Genomic DNA, 26,649 nt, shown 5'->3' with positions numbered 1-26,649 from the left:
CATTCACTGTAATATCTGGGAACCAATTATGAATCTTTTTACACTTTAATAAAAAGAAATGGCTGTTGTTTAGAATAAGGAGAAAAAGTCTACAAATTGGTTAGAACAATAAGGATTTACACTTTAGGTTTTCAGTTAAAATGCCATTAAAAAGCATTACTCTGTTAATTCAGATCTAAGCATGCAAGTTCCAAGCTTCTAAAGGAGAGATAATTACTAGAAACTAGTGGAAAAACACCTAAATTCTGTTTTAATTTTCATATACCGAGCAGATGTTTTGACAGATGGATGGACTTTATTTTTGTAACTGTCCGGGAAAAGTCTGCATAACACAGCCTAATCAGTGTTACATATCTGTAGTGTTTGTTTTTTAATCATTCTGTATTTGGCTCCTATGCTTTTGCTTGCAGACATTTTCTTTGTAATTTATTTTTTCAGGCTAATCTCTCTCTGCATAGTCCCTTCTATCAATTTGATCCACAAATATTGGAAACCTCTTAAAATAAATGTAAATGTTTTGTTAGTGAGACAGACATATTGATCCTCAGGTGGAGGCGGCTCTGGTGGAACAGTTAATTAACACTTTATCTCCTCTTCAGGGTAATTCCCTTGCTCTTTTTAAAGTATACATGCATATTTGCATGGAGGAGGAGTAACAAATTAGGGACTGTAACAAGGTGTATTGAGCCTACCAGCCTGTGGATCTGGCCTTAACACATTTGACAATTAGTTAATGCCTTCTCCCTTTATAATGAAGATCTGCAGGTGAGCAACAGTATTTGTCTGCAAGGGGAGTGTCACTGGCCCTTATCTTACTTTGGGACAGACCCTCAGCTGATGTAAATTGTCATAGCTACTTTGACTTTAATGATCTACAGCAATATACACCAGCTGAAGGTCTTGGAGCCAGTGTGTGTAGCAGCTTAATTTCCACTGACGTTAGTAGGAGCAGGATCGGGCCCATGATGAAAAATATGGGGCATGAGCACAAGAGTGGGAACCAAGAACTCCAGAGATCTAATACACTGAATCACTCTGTGGCATATACAGTCACTTATGCTTTGTGCCTCGTGTCTATATAAACTCTCAAGCCTCAGGGGATAAACCATCCTCCAATGTGATGGGGACTAAGAAGAAACTTCCCCATTGGGCCTATTATTCCATAACTGCCTTGTGCAGTTTTTTCCTGGACCCTTCCTGTCAAGTATCTGATAGTGGCCATTTTCAGGGACAGGAGACTGGTCTAGAAGTCTGATTCAATGTGGCAATTCCAGTGTTCCCCACATTTAATATAAGATAATGATGCTTTCTTGCCTCACAGAGGTTTTGTGATGCTAATATAAATTAATATTAGTAACGCACTAGTAGGCTGAAACATGTTACGTAGTAGTAGTAGATTAAAAATAATTTGAATGAATCTACCTTGCTCTCACACACATGCAAAAGTTTGTGATACCCAGTCCCAAAGCACCAAAATGTTAAATGGCCTTTTCCCATTATTCCTCTTGAAAATGAACAATATTGAAAGTGTCCCGATGCAAAAATGTCCATAATTAAAATAATAATAATATAGTCAAAATAATATAAGTCAAAACCCATGACAAATGAACAATGAGGCTAAAAGTAATGCACATGCAGCATTTACAATTCCCTGACAATTTGCTCATTAAAGTTTCTGGCTCTTGGTTACTTCCTGTTCATTTTGTTCCTGCCGCTCCTGTAGTTATATTCTCCCATCTTCTATATTTAACTGACATACTATATTTCTTGTATTGTCTTTGTTTCGCTTCCAGTGTCTTACACTTTGAGCTCATGTACTTAAATACTCCACTGTGCTGGCATTGTCCTTCACATTACCAATATCCTGCTGGCCTGAGGGCATGACAACAATATGTCCTGCTGCCAAGTGGGACAAGCCCAGTTTGAGACAGACTAAGTCATTCCAGGCTTGGCGCCAGGAGGGCAGGATGGATGCTTTGTAGTGAAATTGACACACAGTCACCAACTTCAAGAAGAAGGGTTATGTGCCAGGTTTCACAGAGGTATGTGAATGCCAGCATACCAGCCTCATTAGGAAGGGATAGAAAGTAGAACTCTAATAAAACTGGTGGAGCCTTTGCGTCTGAAAACAGACTGAAAACCATATACTTTGGCCGAGAGCCTCAAAGGTAAGTACCTTTAAGGCTCTGGGCCTTTGTACTTGGATGGAAACTTTCATCTAAGACTCTGCATTTCTCTTATAAACATTAATTAATTAAGCTTTACGATATCTGTGAGATAAGTAATTATTGTCATCCCTGTTTGATAAACACAGAGAGGTTAAGTGGGTTGCAGAACTAGTGGCAGAATCCAGCGGTCTGAACTAACAGTCTGAGAGCTTGTCTACACGACCACTTAAGTTGATGTAAGTTACGTCGCTCAGAGGTGTGAAAAAGCCACCCCCCTGAATGACATAAGTTACATCGACTTAAAGCAATGTCCACACTGGCACTAGGTGTTCGGGAGACGCTCTTCTGCCGACATAGCTTCCGCCTCTCATTGAAGTGGAATAATTATGCTAATGGGAGAGCGCTCTCTCGTAGGCATAGCACGTCTGCTCCAGACACGCTATAGCAACGCGGCTTCATAGTAGTGTAGATTAGTCTTAAACCCAGTACCCTGAACACTGATCTAACTAATATACAGCACACCTTCCCTTATTGTAGTAAATTCCTTGGTGTCAACATGTGTTGACATGTTGAGCCTGCAGGAATTCATATGAAGCTATGCAAACTGTTACATTACAGATTCTTGTTTCCCCTAAGCCCACAAGGGTAGGAAAAGTCAAGAGGTCACTCTGAAACAAACAGACTGTCATTTTGCTCAGAAGGTTCACTCCATAATGCACAGGTAATATTGGTGACTCACAACACTGCTACACATTGCATTGCAGCAGTGCAGAGCCTGATTCCACTCGCATTGGAATTATTATTATTATTATTATTATTATTATTTGTTAATTGTTATAATCATCATTGTCATCACAGTAGCACCTAGGAGTTCCAGTCATGGACCAGGACCCATTTGTGCTAAGCACTGTACAAACGTGGAACGAAAAGAACCCTAAAGAGTGTACAGTTTAAGAAATGAAGGAGCATCTTGCCATTGTCTTAAGTGCAAGCAGGATTGACCTGGTGACAGAGCAGGAAACTTCACTATGAACTTATTCACTAGATGAGGGCTTAAATCAGAATCGTAACTTTAATTTTATGTCATTTATTGTGGTCTAATACCCTCTTTTATTTATTTTTTTTACAGTCGTATAAAATGTATAAAGAAACCTAATCTGTTAGGGAGGTGTATGAGAATTTACTCTTACAGATTTTAATGGATACTTTATGCAGCTGTAAAACACAGAGAAGCTATATTAGCCATTTTAGCTAGACTAGAAACTTTAAATGTTATATAAATATATTTATTATAGTCAAAGGTTTATAGCTGTAAGTATCTCCCTCCTAGTGTTTAATTAGCTCTTGTATTTCTCAGACATCTATGGTTAAAATCTGTTCCACCGGGGTTCAAGAAAGAATTAAAAGTTGGAGAGAGGAAGCTATATTCTGCTTTCAGTTATGGTTGTGTAAATCTGAAGTACCTCTATTGACATTAATGAAGTTACACTGCTATAATTCCAGATTAATTGAGGGCCGACTATGGCATATAATGACATGGAAAGAGTTCAATTCTGCTCTCATTTCCACTGGTTTAATTTGGAGTAACGGCGCTGAAGTCAATGGAATTATTCCTGATTTCCACCCATGTAAATGAGAGCAGAATCGGACTCCAGACTTATTGGGCTTTGGATCTATCCCTCAATGCATTTAGCAATTTCAGACCTTCTCATTCTATACTGGAGATAAGCAGATAAGCAGTATTTGCCTGTTCTTGTTTAGCGTGTGAGTTTATATGGGCCAGATACCCAGCTGGTATAAATCAATGTAGCTACATTGATTTCAATATAGTTGCACTGATTTACACCAGCTGGGGATCAGCCCATATACTGTGAAAATTGCTAAACTGAATGTTAGTCTGCCCTTAGCTCCTAACATATTGTGTACTGTGTTTACCTGACTTTTCTTAAAAAACTTGAAAACTTGTTTTAAATCATTACAAGCCCAGTCCCCTGTGATGCTGAGTGATGTTACAGTGGAGTTGAATTTGCCCTAGGATGTTTGCGAGTGAGCAAAATCAGCATCCTTCTGATTTTGCAAATGTCATCAGTCAGTTATAGATTTTACACAGCCAAATCAAGCGTACTTCATAGCTTGATCCGTTTAGCCAAACCCCCGAATATGAAAGAGCTTAAATAGATAGTTTCAGCTTTTGCTCATCTCTAGTGTTGCATGTGTTGGCTTTATGCTGTGTTAATACTCAGGCACTTTCAAGAGAGATTTTCCCTTCTTTCTTTTATGCAACATTAAAAATAAAAATTGAGAGAATTGAGGAATAATATACTCCCTCTAATGAAACTACAATAATTTATTCTATTTAATCATTTAACCCCTGTCACTGTGGCATTGAACGGGCATTTAACGGGAGGCTATGTGTCTATGTAAAACAATATGTGTGTGTGTGTGTGTGTGTGTGTGTGTTTGTATATCTGTCTATAATGTCTTTGTGTTTTTATTAAGAGAGGTCAAACTGAAAAAAATTAAGAGAGAACACTTGCAAAACATACATCTCCAGTTCTTTCAATTTCCTGCTGGATTGTCTTAACTACCTCTGTGTTTTCTCTTCCATCTCAGTTGGAAGGATAACTTGTGTATTTGTCTGGTCAGCACTGGAGCCAAAGATGTTGTAAGACTCTGCATGTGTGTCTCCTGGGATGTTCTTTTTAATATAATGTCAGTATATTTTATGCAAATACACATAAGCAAAAAAAAAAAAAAATCTGAAGAACAATGTCATGTGTATCTTACATTATAATACATCAGGGTGGCATTACTATTCTACCTCTGTTGAATTTTTTATAGCTTGCCTGTGTGGTGGCCTATAGCAGTCCTAGGGGTTGTATTCTCACCGGCCCTCACAGAGCCATGGTTTGTGCTTGAAAGTCTCTTTCATTCTCTCATCACAAACAAATCACAGGGACTGATGCTGCAATCCAGTGAAGTCAATGGGAATTCTATATAGGTAGTGATTTAAGCACTGGGCCACTATTTCCTGATCCTGCAAGCTATCCATATGAGTGGAGACTGCACCTGCATGGAGCCTCCCTGAAATTAATGGGTCTCCATGCGGCTATATCTCATGAATCAATTTGCAGGACTCAGACCATAATCTCTACCTGTTCCCAGTGGTGGGGCAATAGAATTTCACTGTTCCTCATTTGTTTCCACTCTAACATTGTATTGTTTGCTGTTGATTGCAATTTTTGCTCCACAAATAAAGGTAAATTAGATTTTAAGAACACTATTTAGCAGGAAAAACTGTTAATTTAGGCTCCAAATTCTAGATCTTGTTCAAAAGTTGTTTACAACCAAATAGCAATAAACATATTTCCATTAATTTTGTAAAAATTAACATTCAGTGAAAAAAGATTTTATTTTGTTTGTATTTAAATGTTTCTCTGCAGTGTTTGCAATCCAGGCTTTGCAGCACGATGTCAGAGCACGAGATATCAGAAAGTGACACTGACATACTCATTTTCATGGCTCAAACTGAAGGAAATGCAAAAAAGTAAATAAATAGATACCATGTACATATTGATGAGCAAATTAGATTTTAAAATTGGTTTCCTTTTTAATAGCATAAGGTATCACTAGCAAAACAGGTGAAGAATTTTATAAGTGATTATTTTTATACTTATTTTTTTTTATTAAAGATATATATATAATTGTTTACACTTTGTTATTTATTTAAAGTATATAATTTAAGGCCTGAGTCCTGCAAAGACTTGTGAACATGCTTTACTTTATGTACTGTGAGTAGTCCAACTGACTTTGCAGAGAATAAAGCTAAGCATGTGCATAAGTCTTTGCAGAATCAAGGCCTAAGTGACTACTGTAGAGTTGAGGAGGTTATGAATTACAGCTACTATGCATATTATTATTTTAAATGTTATATCAGTGGTTTATTTTGTATCAGTTCATCCCATCTGCCCATCTTTTTTCAAATTGTTAGTTAATTAAATACAGGCAGGCATTTCTCTTAATTATTTTATTCTGGGCGGCCATGTTTCTATACATGAGATTTGTTTTGCGAATGGAGAAATAACCTACATCACAAAGGCAGAGACTACTTCAAACAGAAAGAAGGGAAATTGTCTCTATGTATTTTTTTAGCTAGGTAGTGTAGGCCCAAATTCCAAATAAAATGAAATGTCCAATAATAAATAAGCCTTATAAACACCATGAAAGGACCATAATTGTAAAATCTGTTCATTCTGCCAAATATGCCTAACGCACTGGAGCGTCCATTATAGGGTTGCCAACCTTCCCGGATTGGCCTGGAGTCTACCAGATTCGGCATTGATCTTCTGGTGACTGTTGAAAACAATCCTGAAGATTTTAATAGGCTTTTAAAAGTCCGGTCAGTGGTGCAGTGGAGCTAAGGCAGGATCCTTACCTGCCCTGGCTCCGCGCAGCTCCCAGAAGCAGCCAGCATGTCTGGCTCCTAGGTTCAGGGGCAGCCAGGGGTCTCCACATGCTGCCCCCACACCAAGCGGCAGCTCTGCAGCTCCTATTGGCCAGGAACCGTGGCCAATGGGAGCTGCATGGGCGGTGCCTGTAGGCACGTGGAGCCACCTAGCTGCCCCTGAGCCTAGGAGCCAGCGGGACATGCCACAGCTTCCAGGAGCCACCTGAGGTAAGCGGCCAGAGCCCGCACCCCTCACCCCTTCCCACACCCCAACCCTCTGCCCCAGCCCTGAGTCCCCTCCTGCACTCAAACTCCCTCCCAGAACCTGCACCCCAAGCCCCCTCCCACATCCCAACCCCCTGTCCCAGCCCTGAGCCCCCTCCTGCACTCCAAATACCTCAGCCCCATCCCAGAGCCCCCCTCCTGCACCCTAAACCCCTCATCCTTGGCCCCAGCCCAGAGCCCGCATCCCCAGCCAGAGCCCTTGCCCTCTCCCGCACCCCAACCCTCTTTCCCAGCCCTGAGCCCCCTCCCACACCCCAAACCCCTCATTTCTGACCCCACCCCGAAGCCTGAACCCACACCCCAGCCCCTTGCCCCAGCCCAGTGAGGGGGGGAAGGGCAGGGCCTTGAAGAAGGGGCAGGGGAGGGGCATGGCCTCGGGGAAGGGGCAGGGCAGGGGGCGGCACAAAGGTGTTCAGTTTTGTGCAATTAGAAAGTTGGTAACTCTAGTCCATTAGTCATGCTCCCTGCTAGAATTCACTTTGCGTATGTGTTTTCTTTCCTTCACAGAAAGAATGTGCTAATTTCATCAAGGTGCTTAAAGCTTACAACCAGACTCACTTGTACGCCTGCGGAACTGGGGCTTTTCATCCAGTTTGCACCTATATTGAAATTGGACGACATCCTGAGGTAAAAACAGGATTTTTTTATACTTCTTCTTTAAGAAAAAACCCCAAAGCCTCACCTTTACTGATGTTTAGCCATGACCTTTTCCAGCCAAAATGGATCATTACTAATTTCTGCAGCGCATTGAGTTGCTGGATTACTGTGGCTGCCATAGGTCAACTTCTGATTCCAGTGTGTTCTGATTTACACAGTATTAAACCAGAAGCTGGGAATGGGTGACAGGGGGTGATTGATGATTACCTTTTCTGTTCATTCCCTCTGGCATTGGCCATTGTCGGAAGACAGGATACTGGGCTAGATGGACCTTTTCTCTGACCCAGTATGGCCGTTCTTATGTTTATTACCTGCCCCCCAAAATTAAACAAATAAAACCACATCCGCTTTGTCTGGTTTATAAAATCAAATGTGCTTCCTTTTTTTGTTTGGGACAGATATCAGCTATCTGAGGATACAATATTATCAACACCTTTGTTCTAGTGCCAGCTTTGTCCTCCAGGTCTCTTCCCAGTCAGTAGAGTCTGACACTGCAGCAGCTTTCTCCCATCGGGGAATTAAGACACAATGCCACACAAGCATATTTCTCAGCTCTCCAGTTTGTCCTGACACACTGACAGTTTTGCTGGCTCAAATGAGGCCTGGTTTTCGTTTTCTTACCCTCGCCCCTGCTATCCCTCCCCTTGCTTTTGTTATTTATTTGTTGAATGCCCATATTGTGCTCTGTGTTGCAGAAAGCATGGAATAGACTCAGAAGAGCTCATTCTACTTTTTAACTAAATATAAACCTGATGGGCCAGACCCTCACTGGTGTAAATCAGTGTTGCTCCACTAAAATCAATGGAGCTAGGTTGTTTTACATAGCTGAGGCCTTGGAGTATGGGGACGGTGTCTTAGATTTGATCCATTTTCTGCTTTGTTCTTTCCTAAAAGGTTAAACTTTTATTGTAATATTAGCATAAGTCTATAATATAAGGGAAGCCACTTTGCCTTTGTGCTCTATGTGGCTTATGTGGCTGTTGCTCCCTGGATCCTTTCAATTCATAGAATAAATTCTCTTGCTGTGTTCTCAGCCATCACTTGTTTAATTTATGGAGCTGAGGGGGGAGGTGCTGTTGTTTCTGGGGTGCGGGGGAGTATCCATAGTTGTGTTACATTGACTTGCTCTGATCAGTGAAGCAAAATTATTAGAGTCACCTCATGGAGTTGACATTCAGGATTGCAGATTGCCAGGAAAATAAAGACATTTTTGTTTAAATGAATGACCCTCAATCATTTAAAAATTGGATTCTGCTTCTTATAGAAAAAATAACAGATTCTTTGAGTGATGACTTAGCAGTCTGGGAGTGATTTTTCCCTACAAAAATGTCTTTTAATATTCAAAACATGCATCCTTCTTAATGTTCTAAGCATAAGGTTTTGGGAGAGATGAGGGGAGTGCTTAGTGGAAGGATTTGGGGCTCTTTAAGGCTTGTAGTCTTGGCAATTAGTGATTGTCTCTTGACCACACACAGTATGCCATTGCTTACTGCATTAAGCAGATTCTTTGCTTCCTGAGATCCATTTGGGAATTGGTAGACATATTAATTAACTCTAGTTCCGTAAGATGTGTGTCAATCAATTCTTGGCTATCTGCCAGTTGTAGCTATCTGTGGAGAGATAGCAAGTATGAGGTCATTTACTTTTACATTTGGCTGTTTTATGAGCATACAGTAAAACTCACACACTTTATCAAGGATTTATGGAAAGGATGATCAGAGACTAGGGACCAGATCCAACCTTGGGGTAACACCACTGACTTTGACATTGGGATGAATTTGTCCCTAGAACTGTAGCCACTTATTTGCATTTGCTTCTTTTTGATGAACTGTAATTACCAAGAGGGTCTAAATCCTTGAGTTGGCTGTCATTTGGTCCTCCTGAGCCTGAACACCGCCCTCAGGCTGTAACCTCACAATCCAGTCAGAGTAAGGGGCAGTATGTAGCATCGGTGCTGAAACTAGGGGTACTGGAGGTGCTACTGCACCCCCTGCCTTGAAGTGGTTTCCATTATATCCAGGGTTTACAGTTTGGTTCAATGGATCTCAGCACCCCCACTATGCAAATTGTTCCAGTACCAGTGGCATGTAACTGTGCTGCCTCAGAAGCAAGACGTTGACTCTCACCGTTTAATTCATCAGACTGAACATGCTACCCGCAAACATACATAATCTAATAAATACATTGTGAGTTATACCAGTTTCCTGGGAAAGGCAGGATCTTGTTTAAACCTGTTCCAGATTTGGAAAGGAATAGTTGAAGCACTTAGAGAGAAAAATAACACTGATTTCTGAAAAGACTCCCTTTAAAATGCCAAGACTAGAGCCAGACACAATAAAACGAGAGACCCAAAGAGGCAGCAATCTCCCCACAACTCTTTTATAAAGGTTTCTAGAGAGAAACGTAGGCCTCTGTCTTGCTCCCATTAAAACAAATGGCAAATTTCCCGTTGACTCCAGTGGGAGCAGGATCAACCTCTTAGTGGTATTACCCTTATTATTATAAATCACTGTGAGTCAGACAGTGCTATGAAGGAACAAACCATAAGTACAGGGAGGCACAGAGCGGCACTAACCCAGGAGGCATGTCTAGCCAGCTGCAATGGGGGCAAGAGCAAGACTTGGCCGTCTCATTGTCCTCTTTGGGGTAGTTTGTGCCCCACAGGGTGCAAGCAGGAGCAGTCCTTGTGCTGAGAAGATGCAGGAAACAATTCTACCTGGTCCTTGCATTGGGGGGTGGAAGGCGTGAGATGTCTCCCTGCACCCTCCCCCATCTCTTGCACACTCAGACAGGCAGTACAAAATAGTGAGCCAGATCCACAACTGGTGTAAATAGGTGAAGCATATTATTGACTTTATCAGAGAGAAGCTGATTTACACCAGCCATCCCCAGCATCCTTAATTGTCTCCTCCCCAAACTCTTGTGATCGTTCATCTGATTAACAATCATCTTTAACAGTATGAACCTAAAAGATCTGGGATCACTTTGTTTTGCAGGTCATTTCTCATCCTTACTCGATAAAGGAGCTGTACATTTAGTTCAGATTTATGATGTATATAAAACTTTAAGTTATTGCATCTGAAATTATATAATGCTACCACCTGTAACATATTTGCTTTTTCCGGTTTCTGTGCATTTAAAAAACCTTTGGTACAACTCATAAAATGTTGTTAAATTATATGTTCCTCCCCCCCCCACAATACATCACATTAGAAGAAGTCCAGAGTGCACTTTTCCAAGTAATGGGCATCCTGTTAAGATACATTTAAATCATTTTTTCCTACAGCGATGGAGGACCACCGCTCTCCTAAGGAGAGTGTCTAATGGCATTGGCAGAAGTGATTGTAGCACATGTAGGCATACCTAAGGTACCTTTGATCAAACTAGCTTGCTCAATATCACAGTGAAGCCACAGCAAGACAGGCTCTCCATCCAAGTATGTACCCAGGGTCCCAGACACTTAGCCCGTGCCTCCGACCGTGCTGTTGTAGCTTCCCTGCTATTTTTCTCAACTGATCAAAGCTAGTTCAGGAATGCCTACGCATGCTGCAGTCACACCTCGGTGTAGACACACTCCAAGGGGAACACAGTGATTGAGAAATGTGAGTTACTGTTGGTAGAAAAGCAAACACGATGTTTCATCATCTAATACAAAGCATGGGGCAATAAAATGACTTCATTGGGAGCAGATGTGGCATAAATGGCATAGCTTCATTGACGACCATGGAGCTACACAAGTTTATATCAGCCCAGGATCTGGCCTGTGGTTTTTAAGTGAAACATTTGAGCAAATGATGTTTTTAATTGTAAGTTAAGGCTCATCTGAGCGTAAACTTTCTAACTTGCTTTCTGTCCAATTAAAAGTATGTTCATATGACATTCATAGTGCTCTCCAATTATTGGAAAAACAGAGTTATATTCACAAATGCAAAAGAACAGGATCCTGAATCTCCTCCATGATATTAGAGTTCTAATCATAATTATAGTTACTGGGAGATGCCAGCAAAAGAAGCTGTCGTTTTGCTAAAAAATGGTAGCAATTACTTTTAATATAGTGATGCCATTTAAACGCTACAAAGTAGGAACTATCTCATTACTCTTGTGATAGTAAAACCTAAGAGGCCAGATGCTCAGCTGATGTAAAGTGGCATTGCTCCCCTGGAGCACTGTCTTCATTTGCCAAGGTTGTCTTTGCTACTGCAGTGAATTGTACAGGGTGAGCTCGGCCTTGAATGTCCCAAAGGTGAAATCCTGTGGCATGTGGAAAGGCTTAAAAGTTGGAGAAATAAGTAGTGTTCTTCTGCACTGGGGGACTCCTAGCCACAGAGCAACTCTATTCCTCCTATATTATGTTAAGCAAAGCTGTAGGAATAGCTCCCAGTGTAAATGTGTGGGAGAAATGATATGAGTCAGGATGGTGGCCAGATCTAGCCAGTGATTTCACAAGACTACCTGATGTGGCAGAGACACGGGGACTATCGATTCCAGTGTTGTCCTTAGAATACATGGAACAGCTCTGCTGGCACTCCGTGCCTGCTAGGTGAATTTCACAGGATCCCATGTTATCCCATGTGGAGAAACTTTGCATTAAGTCCAGCTTTGCACAGAAGTCAGATTTGGCTTCAACTTCTAAGAAGAATAAATCTTGACATACTCAAAACATTGCAAGGATTTTAGGGCCTCTTCTCTTTTCAGGTTATGTGTACAACTACCATTGATATCAGTTAGGCACAGGTATGTAAAGTAAGCCTTTCAATGAGCATAAGCAATCATTTACAACAGGTGAATGGGCATCACACAGAACAATATAAGCATGGCAATCCACCATGTGGTGATTAGTATTTGCATACATTTGCAAACTGAACAGCTTGTCTTTGGTAAAGCCTGAAAATCATTTTAATAAAGAAGCGAAAGGCGGGTTGTTGGAATCTCTGTGCATTTTTAAGCATCATCTCACATCAGCATGTATTTCCTAGGAGTCCAACGTTATGTTTCCATTGAGTACCTTTAGTTACATTGCTCTATCTTGTTGTAAAGTTACAGAAATAGTAGGTCAATATAAATATGTAATTTGAGTCCCATATACAAGATTTTTTGAAAAACTCCATAACCCACTTTAAAAATATAAATATATGAATCAGGCTCAAGTTTTAATCACTTTTTCTGATGTATTGCAGAGCTTGCGTTATTTTTAGCTGCATTTACTTTAGTACTACAAAAGATAATGCTACTGATACTTTTCAAGGCTCATTCCTGACTTCCTTACTCAGGAAAACTCCAATTGAAGTCCATTTCCTAAGTAGCTTCTTTGTGTTGGGTTCTTAGTGCTTTTATTTTGATATTTTAGGTGGTGTCAATAGTTTATTTCTGACAGCCGTTTGCCTACACTGTATATCACAGATGATGTCTAAATAGCAGTGGCTGGCACCTTCAGGTCTCGCTACGTATACATATAGAACTTCTTTTTTAAGAGTGTCTCTTGTCTTTGCAAAATTTGGACTCACATTTTACACCAACAATTGAATTGTGGACACAAATCAGGACATCTGTGACTCTAGCTACCTAATTTGTGATATAAGTCAGGTAGCTGCAAGCACAACTACTTAGATTTGTAGATACAATTCATTGTATGGCATGCTCAGAAAGGAAGGCAGGTCCTTATGCCACCTGAAAATTTACCTCTAAACATTTGTGATAATATTTTATAGTAGATTGATCCATTTGGTCTCCTACCTACAGGGTGTAAAGTTATATGAAAAAGGAATGGAGCTATACCATTTTATACCAGCAGAAGATCTGGCCCATTATCTTAAAATCTGAATGTGGTACAAATATATTTTTTGGGAAAAAAGTGTTTAGCAAAGGGATCAAGCTTTAATCATTGCCAGGGAATCAGAGCATCTTAGGCTTTCAGCTGTCATTTAGCACGTTCAGTTCTGCCCTTGTATATTTCATAATTACACATTGGTAGCTTGGAATCTATGTCTAAAGTGACAGAAATGTAAGTTGGTAATTATGTCTGAGCTTGGCTTTGAAATTCACAATTTGAGCATTTACATGCAGAAAACGAAATCAAGTTTTGAACTGTCAGAAGTCAAAACAGGGAGTTTGGTTTTTTGTTTTTTGTTTTTGATGGTCTTTATTCTCCAGTCTAGCAACTTAACCTGATTTAATGGAATCAGTAGTTGCTTAGCAAATCATAATACGAGAAGATCTAACATATGATGATGAGCAGAGGAAGTCCTTGTAACTTACAACAGCAGGGGCTATTTGTTGCACTGTAGAAGCCCCTAATGAATCACTGTTTTATATTTCTAATCTGATCAATTCAGATATTCAACAACTGTCCTTTATTTGGTACTTGATAAACATATCCAAATCGCTGCAGTACTACTCTGAAGCTTACTCTTGAATAAAAAGGCTAAACCTTAGAATCATCTCACCTAGATATATTTGTAAGGAATGATTTAATTAAAGTAGCTCTGCGGCACAATGTTCTGTTAGACTTAGCAGTTTTTGTTTTAACTGAAAACTCCTTTAAGATATTTACTGATAGGAGTGTGCTCTGGGGAAAATTCTGGGTGGCATTATGGACTCAATTTCTCTCCTTAAAGACTGATCACCAGAGAGATGAAAACACATAAAACTTTATTTGGTTTGTGGGCAGATATCCTGAATATTGCCTTCTAAAAATATCACACATGCACAAACAGGAACCATAAAGATCACAAATGCTTGGCTTTGTTTAGTGTGGTCAGATTCTAGGGTGTGTCAAATTTGGATCCTTCGCCTTCTAATGAGTAGAATCTATGTGCTAGCACTCTTTCATGTCCATAACTGGGAACACGATTGTTCTTTAAATGTACATTACTTTCAGCCCTCTGTTGCTGAGAAATGCTTGTTGATTACAGCGAAGAACTGTATACAGTATGCCACAGTTGAATGACTTCCATGAATGAGAAACTAAAGCCAGTCGACATATTCATTAGGTTCAAAGAAATGAGCCTTAGAACTGTGGGAAAACTTTTGTTTATGCTACTGGAGGGGGAAAAAGAAAGAGAGAGAGAGAGAGAGAGAGACTGCCACGAAAGCAAATTCATGGAGTGGATCACACACAGAGAGTAGCAGACAGAATTTTCATTTAGATTGCGGGTAAGGCCATATTTGTTTGAGTCCATGGCTCAAAACTATCCCAAGGCATTTCACAGAGAATAGGTGCAGCACATTGGTAACTGGAGTACTCAAGCTTTAGGCAGTTCTTAGAATCTGGGGCTGATTCGGCTATCACTTACATTGATTTTACATTGTTGCAACTGCCTTCAATGGAGTTTTCTTTGATTTACACCAGTGTAACAGAGAGGAGAATCAAGTCTCTTTTTTTTTCTGTACTATGACAGAAACAGCATGAATTTCTAGCACCTCATGTTTGATGTGTCAGATAGTTTTGCCATAGCTTTTAGGAGCATGAATTCTAATGATCTTTTCTTGCTAGTGCCGGGAATACTCCCACTGTTTGCATTTGGATGTTAATTATTTCTCCTGTCAGTAGAAGGATGTTTAGGAGAATTATTTACTTCCCGGATATGAATAGTCACACTGTCAGCATGGTGACCTCATCATATGAGACAAACAGAGCCTGACATAATATGGTGTAACACAACTCACTTCCTGATTCATTTCAAAGGTAGGGTGCAATCCTGCCAAGTACTGAGAGCCCTCAAGTCTCATTGACCTCTCCAGGTCAGATCTATAGAGATCATATTTTAAAAGGAGTTGGCTCACAGACTAACACTGTGGTACTGTGCTCATGTTGGGGGAGATTTATCTCCATTCATTCAGAGAAACCATAATGTTTCTAGTAGCCAGAAAATTCAGCACATCTTGTCTTATTAGAGAAAGTAATTGAAAACATTAACCCAGCTTCATACGCATGCAGCATATGCAAAGTTTCATCCACACACCTCCAGTTACAATGGACAAGAATGACTGAACCCTTTGATCTCCATATGAACATGGAAAAAAATAAAACAAGCAACCACCATCTGTTGGGAAACAGATTTAATGAAAAGGGTGGATACTGGAGTACAGTACATTCCCTGACTTAACTGAGGAAATGACTTTAAAATAGATGGAATAAAGTAATACGTGATTTAGGACTATAGGATACAGAAAAATAGCAACAGAAAGATATATAGTACATAATTGAGTAGATCAGAATCAAGGCTGTATTATTCATAGTCAGAATCCATGTCACAAAACCTGGTTGACAGGAACTGACCTCAGATAGAAGAATCACATTTTAAATGTAATTTTGCAGCTGAAGGAAGTGCCTGTATTATGTTTGATAGCCCAGTACAAACATCTTGTCAAGTACGCTTTAAACATTTGGGGCAATGAAACAGCAGGTTTCAGCTGTGGCTGATGTTCTACGTTTAAACCATGAAGTTATAAAATGTAGAAAGCTGCAAACATTACTGGGGCTTTTATTGTGTTTCGGGAGTAAGGGCCTGATCTGAAGCATAGTGAAGTCAGCAGCAGTCTCCCCATAGACTTCAATGGGCATTGAATCAAGCCCTGTGAGAGCCAATGCATCATTTCAGGGCTCTTGTTGCCTATTCCCTGATTTTCAATCACAGCTCAGATCATGGGGCTGCATCTCTGACCATCCCAGCTAATACCCTTCAATGAACCTATCCTCCAATAACTTATCTAGTTCTTTTTTTAAACCCGTTGTAGTTTTGGCCTTCACCAGGGCCAGCTCCAGGCACCAGCACAGCGAGCGGGTGCTTGGGGCAGCCAACGGAAAGGGGCAGCTGGTCCGGGTCTTCGGCGGCAATTCGGCGATGGGTCCCTCAGTCCCTCTCGGAGGGAAGGATCTGCTGCCGAATTGCTGCTGAAGAATGAAGCGGTGGTGGTGGAGCTGACCCGATCACAGCCTTTTTTTTTTTTTTTGGCTGTTTGGGGTGGCAAAAACACTGGAGCCAGCCCTGGCCTTCACAAAATCCCCTGGCAACGAGTTCCATAGGTTGACTGTGCGTTGAGTGAAGAAGTACTTCCTTTTGTTTGTTTTAAACCTGCTGCCTATTAATTTGATTGGGTGACCCCTAGTTCTAGTGTTATGTGAAGGCATAAATAATATTTCCTTATTCATTTTCTCCAAACTAGTCAAGATTTCTAGACCTCTATCATATCCCCCCATAGTCGTCTCTTTTTCAGACTGAAAAATCCCAGTCTTTTCAATCTCTACTCATATGGAAGCTATTCCATACCCTAATCATTTTTGTTGCTCTTCTCTGTCCCTTTTGCCAATTCTAATATGTCTTTTTTTGAGATGGGGGCAACCAGATCTTCAAGCAGTATTCAAGATGTAGTTGTACCCAGGATTTATATAGAGGCATTATGATATTTTCTATCTTATTATCTATCCCTTTCTTAATTGTTCCTAACATTGTTAGGTTTTTTGACTGCCACTGCACATTGCATGGATGTTTTCAGAGAACTATCCACAGTGACTCCAAGATCTCTTTCTTGAGTGGTAACAGCTAATTTTGACCTCATCATTTTATATGTATAGTTGGGATTATGCTGTCCATTGTACATTACTTTGCATTGATCAACATTGAATTTCAGCTGCCATTTTGTTGCCCAGTCACCCAGTTTTGTGAGATGTTTTGTGATGTTACTGCTGTGAGCAGGTGGAGTTACTCTTGTGAGCAGAGCTAACTTCCACAGGTATTCCCACCAAGTGGCAAATTGAACAATGTTTAATTATGCTCTTCTTTCACTACTTGGATCACAACCTTTTTTTCATATGGATTGTGGTGGGAATGCATATTGGATATTGATGATCTGATGTCATCTCCACAGTTTCATGGTATAAATAATACCTCCCAGCTGCAATTCTTGCCTGCACAAAGCCTCCAGGTCCTTTAGAGTTTCTGCTCTATTCTTTGTTGTATACAAAATATTCATATATTGTCACTAGCTCAACAGTTTACCTAAGAGAGTAGAATGTTCTACTCCCTACAAGGCTACTATTAATTCACAATATGGTTTGAAAAGCAGAGAGCACTAAAGCGTGATGCTGTGATTAATAGTTGGCACCCTTCTACCCTTCTTTTTGACAAGGAGAATGAGGAGAAGCAAAGATCTAAATGCCTGAAACTCCAAACATAATTTGCAGCAATACATGCAACATATACACATAAAGAGAAGATGGCTGCTAACAGAAGGAAGCTGTATTAGAAAGGACAAATATAGTATAACCATTGTGTGAGGTTTAACATTGTTAAATACCTCACAGAGGATAAAGGAAAAAGCTTTTTATCAAAATAGAACCTTTCATCTCTCTGCATCAGGGTTTTATCTGGCATAAGATGACACAGCTAGATTAACAATCAGGTATTTCAAGAAGAAGGGAGTCTGACAGGAAGCTAAATTCCATCATCCTTCTTTAAACAATACTTTTCTGTGAACATAATAGCCAAGGTAATACTGCATGTTTGATCACTGCTGCAATGCCCATCAGCAGCAAAGTAATCCAATTTAAAGGGTGGAGCGCAGAAGTGGCAGACATTGTGGGTTATTGTTATTTTTTTGTTTAGTTTGATTTGGGTTGGGTTTCTTTTCTTGGGTTTGTTTATTTTTTATGGCGGAGCACAAAATTATCTAAAAATAAATGAAGAGTATGCAATTGGCTTTACAATCAGAAATAATTATCACCAATATAACTGATTTTATATATTGGTTTACTATGAGGAGTTTATTAATGTATTGCTAAAGAGATAAGGGAGGTCAACTTTGGTGTTGAAGAGGAGCAGAACTTCTAAGTGTTTGTTTTAGTCCCATATATCCTGTATTACACAGCTCTGTCTGTCCAACTCTCTATCTGTTTTAAGTGTATTCTAAAAATATGCTCTAACCCAGTAAGAAGTTATGGGTCTGATGTAGGAATTACTGGGTAAAATTATATGGCCTATGTTATAGAGGAGTCAGATAGTCAGAATGTTACTTTCAGGCCTTAATATCTATAGCTGAAATCCTGGCCCCCAATGAAATCAATGGCCCAATTTTCACTCATTCGCTCCAGTCTATGTTCTTATCTTACATAATTATCATCCTGCTTCAGAGTTGCTTTTTTCTTTGTAACACTACATCTGAAACAAGTCTGGTTACAGGATAACTTTTCTCTCACCCCATAGGCACAAAGAAACAGATTATGCCCTTCCCTGTCATCCTCTCACCTGACTTTGTGGACTATCAAGTACCTTGCCATTCCAATTATTCCAAAAGTTCTATATTGGAAAAAGTGAACAACTTTCCACCATTGCTTGGAAATGGAAAGAAAGAGTAGTTCATATCTGTTTTTATTCTGACTCTCACAGCTTCTTTATTATGTGCCATGGCACTGTTCACATCTGGAGTTGATATATTTATTTCTGGGGGAAAGACTTATTGGTTTTGTTTGTTTGTTTGTTTGTTTTACTTTTGGGGGTCTAGAGAACAGAATGAGAAAGAATTACTGGAGAAGGATCCAGCTGTTGCTGGCTAATTTACTTAAGAAGAGGTGACAAAAATCACACAGTATGAGCAAGTATGTCATGAACTCATACAGATAATGACTTACTGAATCATTGGTCTATCCTAGCCCGGGTCTACACTGGCGCGGGGTCGACATAAGATACGCAACTTCAGCTACGTGAATAGCGTAGCTGAAGTCGGCGTATCTTAAGTCGACTTACCTGGCCATGAGGATGGCGGCGAGTCGACCGCTGCTGCTCCCCCGTCGACTCCGCTTCCGCCTCTCGCGAGCTGGAGTTCCGGAGTCGACGGGGAGCGCGTTCAGGGATAGATTTATCCGCGTCTAGACGAGATATGATAAATCAATTCCTGATAGATCGATCTCTACCCGCTGATGTGGCGGGTAGTGAAGACCTGCCCCTAGTCTATGGACATCTTCTAGTACTTTATTCTAAAAGGCATGGTCTTCCTCTCACCTATACTGATCTAAATCAGGTCTAGTATGTGTTCCCAGCTTTAATTTTCATTCTTTAAAAATAACATGCCATTGAGTGTAGTTATACCCATTGTTCAACCCTAAACATTTTTTCATCTTCTTGGGGTTTATACCTTTCAAATAGTAGGAGTGCTGTCAGATACCTCATCTTTATGTAATTGCATACATTTTAGTTAATAAATACAGAATTACATGTGAAAGCTATGGATTCCTTTAAGTTACAGCATGAACTGATTTAGGGAGAGATATTGACTAACTCCTTGCAAGTGCATAATCAGACAAGAACCCAATACACTCCATTAATTAAATGTGCCCCGTAATGAATGCATCATGCAAGTTCTAATAACTACCTTTAGATTAAAGTGCTCAGATAATCTCAGACTACAATAATACAATATCTGTCTTAGATATGTATCATTTCGGTAAAGTAATTAAAGGTTACTTAGCTGTTAAATGGTTACCTTGGAGGAATCCTTCAATAATGTGGCTTGAAACGTGCCTTCACAGTGTAAGTAATTAAGGAAATTAAATACCAAGGCTGTAGTAATCTATTTTCTGCACAGAATAGCTGGCATATAAATACAGTAGATAAGTAGGTGGCAGAAAGCCTAGGATATACTCCTTCTTGTTACTTTCATATGTGAAATAACATTTTATACTGTAGGTTGTAAGAGAACCATGACAAAAGAGCTTAAGAGCAGCAGAGTAGGAGAAATATCATGGTTCATATCCACATGCTATTCTAGTGCACAGCTCAAATAACACAGTTAGTCTGAAATACCTCTTAACATTAATTCAATCCTTTTTCACACCTATATGCCACATGGAGTTAAAAGATTGATAATGAATGACAAGGGTTTTGCTAGCAGCTCTATCTGACTCATCTGGAGGATTCTCACAGGGTTTAGTACCTTGGTGCCTTCTTCTGCACTTAATATAAACCACAGCAGGAAGGGTTGAGCAAACAGTTGATCCAAGCATAAACATTCCCCTTCAGCCCTTTAAATGGGAAGATAACATGCGTGGCACTTCTGGCAAAGCAAAGCATTAAAGCCGTGAGACAAATAGATTTTTCCTCACCATTTCTATACTGGCTTGAGAACTGATTTCACACATTGTCTTTTTACTTTATGGCATGTTATATGAGCATTAGAGAAACCAACAGCATAAACATCCCCCTGTATATTTCACTTCTTTTTGTATTTTTTTTTAAATGATAATTTTTTAAATCTGGATTCTTTACTAAATAATCTTAACACCTAAAGTTCAGAGCAGCATTGCCATCCCGACATAGGCCTTGATTCAGTCGATGGGACCATTCATATATTTAAAAGTTACGTTCCTACTTAAATGCTTTTGCTGGATCACGGCCTTTGATAAACTGAAACACAAAACCTGCCCCTTCTGGCACACCACAGAAAGCCTTGCCCACAGCATAACTGGGAATGGATTAGCTGCACAAAATGCAGGATTTGGGGCAGTCTGACATAGATGGGATGGAGCCATAGCACATTGGGATGCTCTTTGGAGGTGCAAAAATGACCTTCTTCAGAGATGCAAGAGGGTTGAGCTCCACAGATTCGGCATGAGTGAATCAGGGAATAAACTGATGGAGCTAGGGAAGCAGTCACTCTAAAATGAATTCAACTTCTTGCACCTGCAAACTGGCTTGGAGATAAGGACATATGACATAGACATGGGAGAAACAATGGCACCAGGTCTCCGAAGGGAGGGAGTCACTCTCCGTGTTGTAACACGACAGTTCATGAAGTTTCAGCTCTTTTTTCGGAGACAATGAAAAAATCTACACGGCTGTTACCCCAGCATGATGTTAGAACTAGAAGCCACTTTGAGCAGAGAATTGGAAGGGAATCATATGAGATGAATCTTGCAGAGATCTGGTAGACTTTCCTTTTCACTAGTTTCTTTCGATTGGAAGTGCGAAATGTTTGCTTCAGTTTGAGGGTTTTTTAAAAAAACAAGGCCAATAAATGTTGCATCTTAATGAAATGGCATTGATAATTTTTTTCAAAGCAGTAAATCACTAATTATTTCCTTTTATACTACTACCTTAACATGGTGTTTGAAGTTCACCAACACTGAAACCTGCAAGTATTTTACTGTGTGTTTAAACAGAAATTATGCTCTGTAGCTAATATTTATTTACAAGCTTGCAACAGGTTTCATAAAGAATATGATTGTACCTACAATACAAACCATGTGTTAAGTGTAGTAAATAAGTGCCCCTGCAATCATGTTTTTTCCCCTTGACTTGTTCCAAGTTTAGATTTTCATTTAGCTAAGCATCAGTGCTCAGTCAAGTGGTGTGTTAAGTATAGCCATGGAGGCAGAAAATATTTCAGTCTAATTATATCTGGTCTAGGTCTTTAAGTTCTTCCGATATTTCTGTCTGAGTGTGATTTTATATTGCAAAATGTACTTTACCATATACCTTAGACTTCTAAGGTCCATCTTGTGTTATAAGATTCTGTGACTTGGTTTTTATTACTTTAGGCTATGGTTTTCTACTTATGTAGACAAAGTCCAGCAGGCTGTTGTTTCCCCACTGAGGGCCTAATCCTGGACTCCTTAATGAGGATAAATTCCCTTGAAGCCAGCTGGAGTTTTTCTAAATAATGAGTGTAGGATCTTACCCAAAGAGGTTTGAATTCTGCATTCAGTGCATGCAGGCAGAAGAACTGAATGCCGCATTAATGTGGAATTGCAAAGGTGCTGCAAAGGTACAACAAGTAAGCAGAGTTAGTATAATAATATTAATTGATTCAGATACCCTGTACAAGATCAGTTTGTTCTCTGAAAGTATGGAAGGAACAAGTCAAATAGAAAAAAAAAAAACAAAATCTGACTTTGTGTAACCTTACCCAGGAAAGGGAGCCAAAGAAGAAATTCTTGACATGTTAGTGGGAGTTTTGAGTATGGAAGCTATTCAGGGCTTGGGCATTGTCAATAGAGTTGTGCAAATTGTTTTGTGCTGAAAAATGCAGATTTGCGGCAACGGAACCTATTTGGGTTAATTTTGGCAAATGGTTTCAGTAAAAAAAAAAATCAGAGAAGTTGAAACAGTTTACGCTGGTATTTCTGAAACAAAGAGTTTTGACTTTGAGCAAGACAATTTGTTTCAGAATTTCCATCGATTTTATTTAAAAAAAAAAACACTGGAAATGAAAAATTTCACCTGACCCCAAATTAATTTTTTCCAACTCTTTTATTTTGTTGAGAAATTAAAAAAAAATATTTTCAATCAGAATTTTTTTTTTTTATTTTTCAGTTCAGCCACCAAACCAAAACATTGGTTATTCATCCAGCTCTATTTGTCTGCAAACAAAGTTGTTGCAGGTGACTAATTAAAGTGGGTGCAAACCCCTGTTTGGACTCTAGTTTGGTGTAAGAGTGGCTTATTTTGAGTTAGCTTAAGTTTGTTTCCAATTGCCTTAAGTTGACCTGAAATAAGTCACTCTTAAACCAAACCTAGAATGTCCACACAGGTTCACCTAAATTAGTTTAAATTCCCACTTTTTAGTAAACTGGTGCAATTGTGTAGACAAGCCCTTAGACTGAGAATGTTATTTAGCCTTTCAAAAGAATTTGCAGGAGAGCAATATGGAAAATAGCTCTTTTCTAATTGTCATTTGCAAGCTGGTGATTTTCTCTTTTATTCCTTTCTGTAAACATGTTGGAGGTATACATTCAAACTCCATGACTCATTGTCAATAGAGTTAACTGGTAGAGATATAGTAAGAATATAATGTGGAGGAAGGCTAAGACAGAAAAGCTAAATATCTTCTGTACAAAGATTCTCCTGTAATAAGTTTGTTAAACTGAAGTTATTGTGTATGATATTATTTAAAAAATAGTGATATGTCAGAAGAAGGAAATAGGGTATTTAAATACAGAAGCTCCCCGACTTACACAAGCATTTCATTCCGGAATGCCTTGCGTAACTCGAATTTTGTGTAAGTCAGAAATGTATACCCAACCATTACGCAAAAAAACAAAACGAAACAAAAAAAATCCTCCTATTTCTAGCTTACAGAACTTTTTCCGTAAGTGCGGATTTGGGTAAGTCAGGTTTGCGTAACTCGGGGGGCATCTTTAAATAAACAAATAAAATTTAAAAATTGCAGAAAAATATGTGTCAGTTTTGTTGAAGGACAATTCTGAATCTGTAAAGAGATAACACATTTCTCCTGCTTTAGCAGAAACTAGTTTGGATAACAGTTAAAGAATTGATCATATTTTAGGTTTTGTATATCTCAAGGGGTATTAAAGATAATACCTTGGTTTTGTTCAACATCTTCATTAATGATCTGGATGATGGGATGGATTGCACCCTCAGCAAGTTCGCAGATGACTTTAAACTGTGGGGAGAGGTAGATTTGCTGGAGGGTAGGGATAGGGTCCAGAGTGACCTAAACAAATTGGAGGATTGGTCCCAAAAGAAATTGGATGAGGTTCAACAAGGACAAGTGCAGAGCCCTGCATTTTGGATGGAAGACTACATGCACTGCTACAGGCTGGGGACCGACTGGCTAAGCGTCAGTTCTGCAGAAAAGGACCTGGAGATTACAGTGGATGAGAAGCTGGATATGAGTCAACAGTGTGCTCTTGTTGCCAAGAAGGCTAACAGCATATTGGGCTGCATTAGTAGGACCATTGCCCGCAAATCGCAGGAAGTGGCTATTCCCCTCTATTCAGCACTGGTGAGGCCACATCTGGAGTATTGCATCCAGTTTTGGACCCCCCACTACAGAAAGGATGTGGACAAATTGGAGAGAGTCCAGCAGAGGGCAACAAAAATGATTAGGGGTCTGGGGTACATGACTTACAAGGAGAGGCTGAGGAAACTGGGGTTATTTAGTTTGCAGAAGAGAAGAGTGAGGGGGGATTTGATAGCTGCCTTCAGTTACCTGAAGGGGGTTCCAAAGAGAATGGAGCTCAGCTGTTCTCAGTGGTGGCAGATGACAGAACAAGGAGCAATGGTCTCAAGTTGCAGTTGGGGAGGTCTAGGTTGGATATTAGGAAGCACTATTTCACTAGGAGGGTGGTGAAGCACTGGAATGCGTTACCTAGGGAGCTGGTGGAATCTCCATCCTTAGAGGTTTGTAAGGCTCGGCTTGACAAAGCCCTGGATGGGATGATTTAGTTGGTGTTGGTCCTGCTTTGAGCAGGGGGGTTGGACTAGATGACCTCCTGAGGTCTCTTCCAACTCGAATCTTCTATGATTCTGTGATAATAAATAAAGAAATACTTTTAAAGAGGTGATAGAGAGTTGTCAGAAAGACAAACGTTGGGAGTTTAAATTATTTGTATAAAGCCTGGCCTGACATCTTTACTTATGTTAGGCACTGCCTTACTCCCACTGAAATCAATGAGGCTACTCAAATAATAACATACTACTTAATATGAGTAAGGGGGTGAGAATCTGGCCTATAGTTATGAACCTGATGGGGGGAGGGAAAAAGGAGGATACTATAGGAACCTTTTCTTATGCAGTTTTCTGAATAACTGATGTGGTCAAAAGCAATTCTAGACCTAGTCCTCAGAAATTATTTTAACCTGACAAATAATAAAGTTACAGCGAGGGAGCATCATTGAAAGTCAGGTTATGTCTACACGAGGGACCTTACAGCTGTGCACACTACCACTGAGGCTGGCAAAATGTATGTCACTGAAGGGAGAATGTTTTTTCATACTCCGAGCAACATAAGTTTTGCAGATATAAATGGTAGTGTAGACATGGCCTTAGTGGGCTTATGTCACTTTGAAAATGGGATTTACACTCCTAAGTGTTAGGCACTTTTGAGGATTTTACCCCAAAGCTTGAACATTTTGGATTGGAGTCCAAAGTAGATAATAGAAAGGAAGAGTTGAAGAAACTGTAACCAAAATTCATTCTGCTTAACTCTAAACGGCAATCTTATAACACAGGTCAATATGTCAAGGAGGGCTATAAAGGTAAGATGTAAAGGTTAATCTCTACCATGAGCAGAAAGCTTTTAAAAGTATCAGCAATCTGATAAGAAAAAAATCTCAGAAGAGCTATAAAAATAAGCATAAATAACTGAACAATCTAGTTGGGGGAGAGGAGTCTGAATGTTGAATTTCAGAGCTATTTTTGTTACGAGGAAATGTCCAAATACCTGGGAGTAAGAGAAGGTAAAACATTTTTCATGAAGAAAATTGAAATTACAATGGAAGACAGGAGAGAGAAAATTTAAATGGCACATTTGTTTGTGTTAAAAATTGTCTGTCTTTATCTAAGGCCTAATCCTGAATCTATTGAAGTCAATGACAAAGCTCATTGGGTGCAGGATCAGGCCCATAGGTGCCAATCTGGCAGAGCACTGAAGCACATGTTTAACTTTGAAGTCAATGGTAATAGTCATAGGCTGCAACCTAAGCATATACTTACGTTCTTTGCTGGAAAGAGACCTTACACCCTGATTCAGCAAGGCACTTAAGCCTGTGACTGCCTTTAAGCATATAAATTAATCCCAGTGGGACTACTTGTATGGTTAAAAGAATGTAGGAATCACTATACTGGGTCAGACCTGAGGTCCTGCTCATCTCCACCACTAGATAGATGCTCCAGTGTAAGCCATAAAACTCCACAGTAAACAAATGTGGGATAATCAGCTTCCACCTTAGCTCCCATGCTGATCTCTAGGTAACTAGATATACTACATAACTAGGTAAAGAGATTAAACCTTGAAGCATAAAGCTGAGTACCTTGCTAAATCAGGGCCATATTGAGGAGACAGAGAGTGGAGAACGCCTAAGCTGTGATCATATTTCTTAATAAAGTAGTCACGGAGTAGAGGTGATACTATGGTGTCGATAACAACAAAAATGCCCATGAGAAGTTTGGCCCTCTGAAGGGAAACAAGTCATGTGCATGTGTCCAGCTCAGACAGAGCATACCTATAGCTACATGTTTGAAAGGAAATGAATGAGGAAAGAAGTCAGAAACAATATTTTCAGAAATTCCTTAATCTTAAGTCAAGTTCTCGAGGATTGGAATGTGTTACATTTATCCAAAAAGAGGCCTCAGCCTG

General features: G+C 39.7%; 1 protein-coding gene across 4 annotated transcripts in view; it reads left to right on the top strand.

Moving 5' to 3' along the window:
- Positions 1-26,649, top strand: part of SEMA3A (semaphorin 3A) — a 412,569-nt gene that overhangs the window by 288,062 nt on the left and 97,858 nt on the right. For all 4 annotated transcript variants that reach the window (XM_054017194.1, XM_054017206.1, XM_054017202.1 and 1 more), the window contains exon 5: positions 7,408-7,527. In XM_054017194.1, the coding sequence (XP_053873169.1) occupies positions 7,408-7,527 (120 nt within the window). The remainder of the gene's footprint in view (positions 1-7,407; positions 7,528-26,649) is intronic.

Source organism: Malaclemys terrapin, chromosome 1 (assembly GCF_027887155.1).
Source record: "Malaclemys terrapin pileata isolate rMalTer1 chromosome 1, rMalTer1.hap1, whole genome shotgun sequence".
Classification (NCBI taxonomy): Eukaryota; Metazoa; Chordata; order Testudines; family Emydidae; genus Malaclemys; species Malaclemys terrapin.
Note: the sequence above shows the minus strand (reverse complement) of the source record. Positions and strands in the feature narration are given on the sequence as shown.